This window comes from Acyrthosiphon pisum, chromosome A2, assembly GCF_005508785.2.
Source record: "Acyrthosiphon pisum isolate AL4f chromosome A2, pea_aphid_22Mar2018_4r6ur, whole genome shotgun sequence".
NCBI classification, from domain to species: Eukaryota; Metazoa; Arthropoda; class Insecta; order Hemiptera; family Aphididae; genus Acyrthosiphon; species Acyrthosiphon pisum.
The window spans coordinates 12,603,676-12,616,296 of NC_042495.1; the positions used below are offsets into that span (position 1 = coordinate 12,603,676).

Genomic DNA, 12,621 nt, shown 5'->3' on the forward strand with positions numbered 1-12,621 from the left:
AGAAACAAAATTAAAAATAATTCTAGCCTTTAATCTATTTTTAACAAACCAAAACTATGAAATGTTCTTCTTTGAGTTTCAAACATGAAATCACTAATATGTGCTTTCTCAACAAATCCAGTCATCATGTTCTTAGGCGCTTTTTGTTGTTGTGTTAAGAAAGGATTTTCTGGTCCAGCGACTGGTGTAAAAAGCTCTTCATACTTCATATTCCGTGATATTTCTTTAGTTCCAACATCAAGATACTGAACCGATGTATCATGTGCCTATTAAAATAAAATATAACATTATATCATAATATTAGGCATATTTTGGAGGAGTAACCGGCCCTAACCGCTAACAAATCATTTTTGCAAATATGATTACTGTAACCAGGTAACTAATTTCCAGTTTAGTGAATATTGTAACCGATAGGCACGGATATCTGGGCCGGTAATAGGGTTTACTGAAGTTTGGTTACTAACAGAGGCGGACTGGCCCGGTGGGACAGTGGGAAATGTCCCACTGGGCCGCATGCTTTATGTGGCCGTCGGGCCACGCCAATGACAAATAAAAAACATTCAATATTTATATTTTAATATTGGTTTGCTAAATGTATTTTCTACATAGTCCGTGACATGTCGTGCTGTATGGTGTACTGTTATCAGTTAATGACAGTTATGTGAAATAATTTTGAAAGTTAACGATAAGATCTAAAAATAACTAACTGTTGGGTTATACCTATTACGTGATACGTCCGTCTATTTGATGTCTGTGTTTTTGTGTACAGAGTACAGCTGATATTACAGTTTACACTGTTTACAGTTTTCATTAAACTACCGAGTGACGACAACTAAGACTAATCAGACTTTGTATTGTACCATACTTAATTAGTTACTTATAGTGTTCTTCTTTACTTAATTTGTATATTTAAAATGAGTGACAACAATAAGAAATACGTTAAAGGTGGGGCACAGAAAACCAGAGAAAAAAATAAAAAACTGTTAACTGATTCAGCAAAAAAATGTAAAAAAATAAGTAATATCTTTTATAAGACATCATCTCCAGTAAACTCTGAAGTAAGTAGTTATTTCTTCCATTAACCGAAATTATTTTTTATTTTTACTTTTGTGAATATTATACATTTATGATTTATAATTATGTATACCATGTACATTTTTTAAATTTTACATTAGTATACACAACTCAAATATTACTATTTTGATTTGTTTAAATTTGTTAGTGTGATAGTTCTACTGCTAGTGTATTGGTAAGATTTTTTATTTTATTACAATTGTTTGAATATTCTCTATTGAACAAATCGATTTAGAAAAAACTTCATTTATCTACATAATTATAAGTTAATTTAGCTAATTCTTTTTGTTCAAATTTTAGTGTGATAGTCGTTCTACTGCTACACTACAGAAAAAGCATACTGTACAAGATTCAACTGGTGTTATTAATATTGATTTAGATTCATCTTTAACTACAAACCAAAAAACAACAGCTACAGAAAGTGTATTGGTAAGATTTTTTTATTTTATTACAATTGTTTGAATATTCTCTATTGAACAAATCGATTTAGAAAAAACTTCATTCATCTACATAATTATAAGTTAATTTAGCTAATTCTTTTTGTTCAAATTTTAGTGTGATAGTCGTTCTACTGCTACACTACAGAAAAAGCATACTGTACAAGATTCAACTGGTGTTGTTAATATTGATTTAGATTCATCTTTAACTACAAACCAAAAAACAACAGCTACAGAGAGTGTATTGGTAAGATTTTTCATTTTATTACAATTGTTTGAATATTCTCTATTGAACAAATCGATACATGCATACATGCTTATTGTAAATTTAAATTACAGATTGTATGTTTTTAAAATAAAGTTAAAAAAAAAAAAAAATGTGTTAAAATAATAATGATAATATTGCATTTTTATGTATTCCTTTGATATGTAATGCATAATTTGTTCACATTATACGACTGATTAAAATATTTGAATTCACTTCAAAATACTTTTTTTAATTCTGTCATAGTATCATATGAGGAATGTATATAATATGCTGACTCATAAAGATCTATATTTTTAAGTTAATTGATTTTATAACAAAATTCATGTTAATATTATTTTAGGAAATTGAATCTCTACAATATAATTTGTCATCCAACGAAGAATTATTATTCAAACTAAAAAAGAATGCTGATATTATTGAAAAGATAAACTTTGTCAAACAACATCCCATTCAACCATCATACTTCAGTAATATTCGACTAGATTTAGAAAAGCTATATTTTAGAAAAACACCAGATGATAAAAAAATTGCCCGGAAATGGTTATCAGTGTTCTGTATTGTTAATGAGCTTAAAGCAATGTACTGTCCATTTTGTATTGTTTTTAGTTCATCTGCTACCATATTTTCTAAGGGTTGTAATAACTTTAAACATATTTATGATGTTGTTAAAATACACGAAGATTCTTTAACACACAGACGCTCTGTAGAAGCGTTTATTCAATCCACTAACGAAAAATCCATTGAATTTGGTATTAATAACAATTTAATGACATTAAAGAAAAATCAAATTCTAGAAAATATCCATGTTATAAACGAGATATTTGAAATTATAAAATTACTTGGTCGTCAAAATTTACCATTAAGAGGTTCTAAAAATTCTGAAAGCTTATACAAATGGAATGATGAAGACAATCTAAATAAAGGAAATTTTTTGGAGTTGGTACAGTTTACGGCTAAACGAGATGCTACACTGTACAAACATTTGAATACTGCCATAGAAAACAGCAAACGCAGAAAAGCAAATTTGGAAAAGAAATCATTGGTTTCTTGTGGCAGGGGTTCACTTGTAACTTTACTGTCTAAAAATACAGTAAATAAAGTTATTCTATCTATTGTGAAGTCAATAAGAGATAAAATTAAATTGGAATTAGGTGAACAACATTTTAGTTTGCAGATTGATAGTACACAAGATGTTAGTGTTGTAGATCAGGCAGCAGTGTGCATCCGGTATATTTATGAAGGAGAAGTAAAAGAAAGGCTATTTGCCTTATTAAAAGTGGTAGATTCTTCTGGAAATGGCTATTATAATATGTTAAAACAACTTTTTTCTGAACATTCGATTAAGTTCAACAATATCATTGGTGAATCATTTGATGGAGCAGCAAACATGAGAGGGGAGTACTCTGGTCTACAATCCAAAATTAAAAACCAAGAAAACCCAAAAGCCATTTATATATGGTGTTACAGTCATGTACTCAATTTATGCATATGTGATACTTGTAAAAGTTTGGAAGCTAAGAATTTATTTGGATTTTTGAATCGATTATCAACATTTTTTAGTGAATCATATAAACGTATGCTTGTTTGGTTACAAGAAATTAATTCAAGTTTGGGTTCAAATAAATTAAAAAAACTTCAAAAAATAGGGGAAAATAATACACGATGGTGGTCTCGAGAAAAAGCGTTGTATTGGATATTTGATGGAGATCAGTGTCTTTTTCCAATAATTATTTGTGCTCTATATCATATTTCCATTTCTAGTAACTTTGAACCTAAAGTTTGTTTTGAAGCATCTTCTTTATTACATAATTTATGTAACTTTAAGATAATTCTTACGGCTCATATATTTTTGAATATCTTTAAAATTGTTGGACCAACTTCTCGTTACCTTCAGACAAAAGGTATGGATTTATTATCAGCCTGGGGTATGATAGATTCTATAAAACAAGAAATTGGACGGCTAAGTTTTGACTGTATTTTAAACAAATCTATAAATTTTTCGAATAATATGAATGATTTACTTAGTAGTATGAATCTTCCTGATGATATATTAGTTTCAAGTACGTTTCCTGTTACAAGGAAAAGCAGAAAAAAGAGAATGTATGATGAAATATGCGAAGATGAATCACCAGAATTACCACTAGACAAGTTTAGAGTAGATACATATCAAACAATAGTTGACCAGATAACTATAAGTTTAAATGAACGTTTTACTGACAACAATAAATTGATAGCAGATGTTCAGTACTTATTACCTAAAAATTTTAAACTAATTGAACAAATGCCAAATACTGCATTAAAACATTTGGCAAATTTAGCAAATTTAGAACACATACAACTTTGTTTAGAACTTAAAAACTTTTCTAAAGTTTATCCAAAGATAAACATGTCTACAATAGAGAAAACTAAACAAATATACCATCAGCTTGATACTGAATCAGATGAAAATACAGATGACAATGAAGAGAATATGTATGAGAATACAGCATTTCCTTGTAAGTAAAATTATACTACCGATTTACTTACATAAGTGTAATTTAAAATGTTTTGTTTGAATATTATATAATATGATTTCAGGTAAAAATAAAACCACCATTCATGATACAAACAATTGCTTGCAATGTGTATATAAACTTTTATACAACTTAAATATGCATGTCTCTGCATATAGTGTATTATGTGCTTCTTATGAGTTTTTTCTCACATTATCAGTCACCGAAGTCAACTGTGAAAGAACATTTAGCAAATTAAAGTTGGTTAAAACAAGATTAAGAGCTAATATGTGCCAAGAGAATTTGGAAGCACTTTTAATCATGAGTGTAGAAAAACAGTTATTAAATGACATAGAAATAACAAAGGTCATTGATTATTTAAAAGCTAGTTCTAGTGTTATGAGTAAAATGTTTTCTTTGTAATTTTCATGTTATTAATAATAAAATGATGTAATAAATTAATTTAAAAAAAAAAAAATGTTCATAATAAAATTGTTAGTAGGTAGGTGCCAATTATAAGTTAAGTTATCTTAAAAATTATAATTCATATTGATTATTATGAATTATATTATGATTTTTATGAAGACATTTTTATATTGGGGGGATATGAAAATTAATTAAAAATGAGATACTACGCCACAGATTAAATAAAATTTATTTAGTTTTATTTAATCTGATACTACATTTAATACAATATTAAACGAAAATTGTTGAAAATGATAACGAGTCACAAAAAATATTTTGATTAATGATTATATTTATTTATTTGATTATTTTTACTAAATATAATCAGTTAGACAGGAAACTGGATTACCCCCCCCCCCCCCCAAAAAAAAAAAAATCCACGGAGGGATCCATCTCCCAATCACTCAAATCCCCCCTGTGAGGCGAACGCCCATGGGGGAAATGTCAGGCCACTAATTCTACTTTCCCACTGGGCCGGATCCTACCCAGTCCGCCACTGGTTACTAAAGGTTTATGTTACAAACATAATTACAATTAAATAATAATTTATGTAAATTTAATCATTTTACTTATATTATTAAGCAATAAACATTTTAGTAATGAAAATACTGTGGAGTATTATTTTATGCAGTAAAAATGGAGCCATAGCGATGTTATTATACACTTAAATAGGTATAGAGTATGATCAATTTTTTAGTAATTTTACATTTTTAATCCGGATTACATTAAATTGAATCAGGACTTTTTCTGAAAAGCTGTAGGACTGTAGACCCAATTACATATTTAAAGGAATACTTCAAATTTTAACCTTTCTAGTATGCCCAATAACATTTGTATTATAAATAGCAACATCTAATATTGATACCATATTGAGTTGGCCCCTTTTTAGCTCAAAGGAATGCTATACCTTGATACCTGTATGAGTTGTATACTTGTATCCTCTTTCAAACATATATCTGAGCAAAATAGTAATTTAAAAAATATAAACTACGTAGTAAGTTGTAACTTCTATAAATCCATCAACAGGCAATACATTTTAAGAAGATCTTATCACTCATAAGCAGTTTGTGTTTGTAATCAATCAAATAGTATATTACAACTTTCAGCAACATAGTAAGTTGCATGTATGATTTTCAATTATCTAAAATTCAACATGTTGAAATTGTTGTCCAACTTTTAAGGGCTACAGCCTGCAACATTTAATAATACATCTACCAGAAGATTAGGTAAACTGACACAAGGGAACTACATGTATAAAACTGAATTAGGCAAACACAATATCAGCAAAGCCATTTCCACCAAGCTGGTAATTAAATATTGATAATGAAGAAAGTGATGAAAAATTGAACAAATTGGTGAAGACTGTATTTGATAATGTATACAAAATGAGTAAACGAGAAGCGGCCGCATCTGAGTTTCTTAAGGGGTGAAGGGTGGGTAATAGCCCATAGATGATAAATTAGTAGAACTACGATAGGTACCTAGTTACAAATATGCTTTTATTGGGTTACTGGTACTGCGGGATAGGTGAAATATAAAGCTGCGTACACACTAGGACTAGAGCACCCACAGACCGGACATATGTGCTCATGTTGTGCGTTGTATGTACTTATATGGACATTATCAAATAAAACAAACGCACAAAGAATGCGAGCCGAACAAGTTGGCTCGTGTTCGGTGTGTCAAAAACGCTCGTGTGTGCATGACATACCGTCCACACTGTATAACGAACAACATGAGCACACATACTCGGTCTGTACATGCTCTAGTATGTATGCAGCTTAAGACTAGCCTCTGAAAAATTTCAAGATCGCCATACCACTGTCTACAATCAGGGTAACCACAGAATTTAAAAGAAAAAATACAATCTAAAATAGAATAAGCCAAATTATAAAATAATATACTCATTGCCCACAATTGACCATATAACCACCAAATACCTACTTATAAAATTAATATTATTTTCAAGTATACACGTTACACATTTTATAAATACTTTTAAGAGTATACGCTCCAATACACCCCTGGGTACTATACTATATAATATTTACTACTTAAGCTAGGTAAATGTAATTTTTCAAATAGTAATTTTAAATAAACATTCAAATTGTAAAAATCAAGTTGAGCAGTACATAATTAATAGATATTTGAAATACTTACTGGTGGCAAAACATTTGGAGCTGCATTTACTGCAAACTTTGCACTTAATTCATGAACACTTATTTCATTATTAAAAGGTGTTTCTAGAGGTGTTTCGTCTTTCGTTATACCTTCTTCATCACTACTGCTACCATATTCTTTTAAATTCAACATTGTATTCAAAAAAAGTACTTATGTAATTTGTCTGTAGTCTATATTCTATCATAAATTAATGTAATAATGCAATAAGAAATTGTATTTTCAATTTTGTATACAATTTTTGATATCAATGGACAATGGTATCAACTTACTAGCAAGTATCAATATTTCACACACATTGCGCATTTACGCGGCGACTAATGTAAATAGTAAATACAACTACGATGTAAAGAAGATAAGGTTACGCCGCTCTCTTAAAATTTCGACGCTATGAACCATGGTACATGATGTTTGATAGTTTATGCCAAAAATTAGAACCGTTCAGTAGTTCAGAATTTCTCACCAGAGTACGCTAGCATTCGTCCGAAGGCCGATTTATATTTTATAATATAAACCATAAACGTAATATAATAGTCCAGATTTTTTTAAAAAAATTTTTTATTAACCCATTACACTCAATAAAATATAAATGTTGTTAAAATGTCACTATTCATAATTTCAACATTATATGTGAGATATTTAACATGAACGTTTTTCAATCGTCATCTATCATAGACCTATAAAAGAATAGGTCTATGCAGTGGCGTATCCAGGGGAGGGGCTGAGGGGGCTGCAGCCCCCCCCCCCCGAAATGTTAAAAATTATTTTAATGGTCTATGATAGTAGCTCAAAAAGTCTTAAATTGTATTTAAAATATTTAAAAATGTACAATATTATGTATTAACACTTTTCAGCTATCTATTTGTGCTAGTACGTATTTAATGTGTAAAAGTGTAAAAGTTGATCAGCACCTCCCGAAAAAAAATCCTGGCTACGCCACTGGGTCTATGTCATCTATATACCTATTAACATGATAAAATGTTCTTTTGTCATGCCATTGCCTATTAATATATATTTATTATTCATAATTCATATTGTAACTTCGAACTTGTAATCAAATACTATAGATATCAACTCGGGACACTCAGGGACAGTCAATGTTAAATGCTGCGACATAAGATCCTTCCAAAATCATAGTAGTTGCCTAGGTATATGAGAAATCCTTCGATGTTGTCGAACTAATGATAAGGACCTATGATTTTGAAGGTAGACAACCCGTACTTTTCGGGGGGACAAAATGTGTCCCAGTTTTTTAATATTGAACCAGTTCTATGCTATGACTGCCCCGACGACCCATATTCTTATCTATAGTAATAATTGTTGTAATTATTATTATTATGATAAACATGAAGGGTGTCAGGCGTCGTCATATTATACTTATCTATGGTCAGCGCACTATTTGTTTTCTCTCTCTGGCCTACGCACAACATAGACAAAACGCATTAACGCAGAATCATTTTTTCTATGTTTTAAGTAATCTTAGAGTAAAAACAACCCATTACGAAAAAGATAGAGAATAATATTTTTGAGGGAATGACATATCGATTTCATATTTTATTGTTTTTTGACTTAGTACTCTACTCTCAAAATAAACAAAAACATTTTGTATATTTAAATTATGTTTAATTGTTATGCAAAACCAATTTTTGAAAAATTCGATTTTATTATTTTGGTGTAGATAACTCAAAAGTTAATATAACCGTAGACCCTTGAAATGTTCACCAAATATTTATATTAGCATTTTCCATAAATGGTAACATTTTCAAAATATGACTCTTACTAGTTATAGCCTTTAGAAATTTTTTGAATTTCAAAATTTTTTAAAATGTATTCTCGCTAAAAAAAGCTTGACAATTTAATGCTAGGTTCTTTATAAATTGTATTAATGGAAGTTAAAAATATTTAGGCTCAATTATTTTTTATATACGTTTAAAGTTCAAATTTTGACAAAATTCGTCATAATTTCGAAAGTTTTCAAACTATTTTTCACTTAGAAATTCATAGAAGTTTTTCTTTCATAACTAACCTAAGAAATATTATTAGGAGGTTCCCAAAAATTTTTTTACCTCTATCAAACAGAAAAAGTTCACCGGAAAGTCACGCTATTTTATAACCTTGCGATATTTTCGATCTTTGTTAATTTTTTTTCTATTAAATTTGATTATTTATTCAAGTATGCCATGCTGACTCAATGTCTCTGCTCAGAATATTTTTTTCGTATACAATAATTTATCATTGAATTCAAATATAACATATCCATTACAATATACAACGACATATAAAACTACGCTATACCTACAGCAGACTAGCAGAGCGATTTTATTAGGTACCTACCTACTATATTTATTGACTTACATATTAATTTATCAACATTATTATATACTATTATACTAAGTTTAACTTTATGACGTGTTGTGTTATTAATTTACTTACTTTTCATATTGTTGTAGGTACAAGGAATAAGGTACTATATTTCAATATTTGTAACTTGTAAGTCTATTTGAGCGTTGTCCCATTATATCTAGGCATGATGTATATATCATAATTCATAATATAATATATGCAACTCCCAAATGACATTTTAGGCCACGCAATTTTACTCTGCCCTAGGCCCCGCAGATCATCAGGGCGGCCCTAGCCCGACTGATACCACGAAAAAATAACGTCAGAATAAATAACCCTGTGAAAAAATAATCCTATATATATATATAAGATTTTTCAAAAATTATAAAAAAGTGGTCATGGGAAAGTTAGGACTATATAATTATTATAATAGTGTATAGGTATTTCTATCAAATTATAAGATTATTCTCATTAACGCGCATTGCTTTTTGTAATAGGTTATTGTAATAACACTTAATAGGTACTATTAGATACAACAAAAATAATAATATTCTAATTATTGTTATAGGTACAAACTTTTACACTTTACGATTTTATAATAATTATTAGTTATTATAGTTATTACTTATTAGGTATTGATTAAAAATACTACTATCCATTAATCATTATGAATTAGATAAAAATAATTATTGGATTTGAAACTAAAATACCTCTAAATCAAAAAATTGGTAGATACGTTATATCCGTTTGTTACGAGGTTCCTAAAAAAAAAATATTTTGTGTCTTGGCCCCAAGATTTTTTAAAGGTTTTGTTTAAACCCGGTCTTTTTCGATATAGCTACGGTTGCAGTCGTCTTGGGGGAATAAACAGAAGATATCGAGTATTCGAGTGTACTTCGTCATTGAGTACTATGAGTAGGCTATAAAATGTCAATAATTTTAAACTCAAAAAATGTCTTTATTTCCGTCAAATTAATACCTACATATTTTATAAGGTTTTATAATTTGATCACACTGCTGAAATTATGTACTCAAAATTAAATTTATATTTTTTCTTTATTTCATCCATCTGACTCCACTCCGCTCATTGCAGTGAGTAGGCCCCTTTTTCACAACGTCCGAAACGACAATAATCGTAAAACACCAAAACAAAATAAAACAAAGATTTACTCGTATATAAATTGAAACAATTAGTGTAATTTAAATCATTTACCGGAAGCCCAAAGGGACTGATTATTATATGAATTTTTTTTTTTTAATAATTGTATTTAAAATACAATAAATATATTATAATAAATCTGCAATCTTACATACCAGTGGAGTTTAAAATTTTTTTTTCAGGTAAAAAAAACATACTGGTGGAGTTTACATTTTTTTTTCAGGTAAAGAAAACGTACCGGTGGAGTTTACATGAAAAAAGGTCTAAAAAGGTCGCAATCGGTGGAGTTTACATGCGCACCTTCCAACTATAGTCCGCGCTGCCGGCAACTACTGCTGCAAGAAACTGCGATAAGACGGGCGCTCCAGAAAACACCTGTCACTGAAGTTTAAGTAAAATTTAAAAAATAAACTATAAAATATAAGTCTAATGTGCAACACATAGTCATTCACATATTCCATACCGGAAGTAATTCGGCCTTCCGTTGTCCACACATCAAACCATAGGTATACATATACGTACGCATACCTACTGCACAGTGCACATGCGACTAGACTATAAGTGCATATTTAGTGCAGTGGAACTCCGAACTCCGTAATCGTATCCTACATAGGGCGTCCGGTAAAGAGCAAACATCAACCATGTTTGCAAACATTAGAAATTTAAAACTTTAAGTCACATTGAGTTTTAATTATTATATAGGTATCTTAGTTCTATTTGCATAACATTTGCCTATGTCTTTATTGGGAGTCCTGTACATTTATAATATATAAAGTGTATAGGTTTACTATATTGCATTTACTATCTACACTGAAGTAAAAGTCCTAACAAAACTAAGGTCAGGCAACAAAGTATACGACCTGACGAATATTTCATAAAGTATAATGCGTTGACACGAAGACCTGCTTGCACTGTTGATCCTACAATATTATGTGAAAGGCATCCAGCGAAGACCAAAAATCAACGTCAAATAATTGAAATTGAAAACTTTAAGTCCCGTTGTTCTTTAATATTATCATAGATATGCAAATGACATACAGTTGTTAATTGTTCATATATCACATTCTATTTCATATTTGTATAACGTTTGGTCATGTCTTTATTGGTCACCTGTAGGTACACATATTATAAGATATATATATACAAAAGTGGAAGTCCTAGTCAAACTTCGGCCAGTCGATACTAAGCAATAAACTATACGACCTGACTTCTGACTCTTTACAAATAGTGTATAGGTAGGTACGTTTGGTACTTTGATATGAAGGTCCGTCAGACAGTTGAACCTATAAACATATTCTGTACCTAAGGTCCAGTAAAGAGCAAACATCGACCAAGTATTAATTGTAATTTAAATCTATAAGTTGCATTGTTCTTAAATTGTCATAATATATCCTCATTATAATAAAATAAGTTTGGTCATATCTATATTCATGTCTTTATATTGGGTGTCCTCTACATTTTAAGATATTACATATACATAGGTATACAAAAGTGGCAGTCCTAGCAAACTTCGATCCAGTGGTACTAAACAAACTATACGACCTGACGACCTGAAGTCCTAACAAACGGTGTATTAGTATTTAGTATGACGTTTGAAAGTTTATAAGTGGTAAGTTTTCATTGTCTTATATAATCGATTTTGAAAATGTGGCATATGACCGTCCGCAAAATACTAAATGAAATTATATTCCACTTGTATATTGGTTTTAACTATGTTTTGAATGTGTGGGGTTTATCGATTCACTGTTACGCAATGCCCGATAGATGTTGTGGTCAGAATCGAAAAGAATATACCTATACCCAGTGGCGTAGATACGATTTTTTTCTGGGGGGGGGGGGGGGAGTTTAAAATATATTTATGATACAAATTACAAAGTTATTAGTTAAACTAAACGTCATTTTTATTTTGTTTTAAATTGTTATTAGTTATAAATAGTTGCAATAGATTTATATTACTGTTCTAATAATTCATAAAATAAAATCCACTCGACGTCTTTATCGCTGTTTTTGTCGATTTTATAATTGGTTATTATTTCAGTAATAATTACGAGGCCTACCTATGATAAAATTGTTATCGACAATAATTTTGTCGACTTGTCGTGCTATATAATTGATTATTCGTACCGTCGGTAGTTGCCGAAAGTCTCTTATCCCAACAATTTTCCCAAAACAAAATATCGTATAAAAAAGATTCTTGTTGGGGGG

General features: G+C 29.8%; 2 protein-coding genes across 3 annotated transcripts; one reads left to right on the top strand and one right to left on the bottom strand.

Annotated features, from left to right (window-relative positions):
* Positions 1–10: 10 nt before the first annotated feature.
* On the bottom strand, positions 11–7,354 carry LOC107884754 (pre-mRNA-processing factor 17-like). Its single transcript, XM_029490285.1, has 2 exons — positions 6,897–7,354; positions 11–266 (listed from the first exon to the last, which is right to left on the bottom strand). Exons 1-2 carry the CDS (start codon positions 7,047–7,049, stop codon positions 30–32), a joined length of 390 nt encoding a protein of 129 aa, XP_029346145.1. The 5' UTR covers positions 7,050–7,354; the 3' UTR covers positions 11–29.
* LOC100575670 (zinc finger MYM-type protein 1-like) lies at positions 459–4,714 on the top strand. Of its 2 annotated transcripts, none has more exons than XM_029490284.1 (5): positions 459–1,058; positions 1,375–1,503; positions 1,630–1,758; positions 2,120–4,278; positions 4,357–4,491. In XM_029490284.1, the coding sequence occupies exons 1-5, from the start codon at positions 915–917 to the stop codon at positions 4,358–4,360; spliced, it is 2,565 nt and encodes an 854-aa protein (XP_029346144.1). In that variant the 5' UTR covers positions 459–914; the 3' UTR covers positions 4,361–4,491. The 2 variants fall into 2 exon arrangements, with proteins under 2 accessions (XP_029346144.1, XP_029346143.1); XM_029490283.1 differs by having other exon boundaries at positions 465–1,058; positions 2,120–4,274; positions 4,357–4,714.
* Positions 7,355–12,621: the final 5,267 nt, after the last annotated feature.

Bases quoted from the DNA above. Each gene is read 5' to 3' on its own strand.
- LOC107884754 (XM_029490285.1), bottom strand. From the start codon at position 7,049: ATGTTGAATTTAAAAGAATATGGTAGCAGTAGTGATGAAGAAGGTATA. The intron at 267-6,896 runs GTAAGTATTTCA...TTATTTTAATAG, and splicing joins CTCCAAATGTTTTGCCACCA to GCACATGATACATCGGTTCA.
- LOC100575670 (XM_029490283.1), top strand. From the start codon at position 915: ATGAGTGACAACAATAAGAAATACGTTAAAGGTGGGGCACAGAAAACC. The intron at 1,059-1,374 runs GTAAGTAGTTAT...TTCAAATTTTAG, and splicing joins CATCTCCAGTAAACTCTGAA to TGTGATAGTCGTTCTACTGC. The intron at 1,759-2,119 runs GTAAGATTTTTC...ATATTATTTTAG, and splicing joins CAGCTACAGAGAGTGTATTG to GAAATTGAATCTCTACAATA.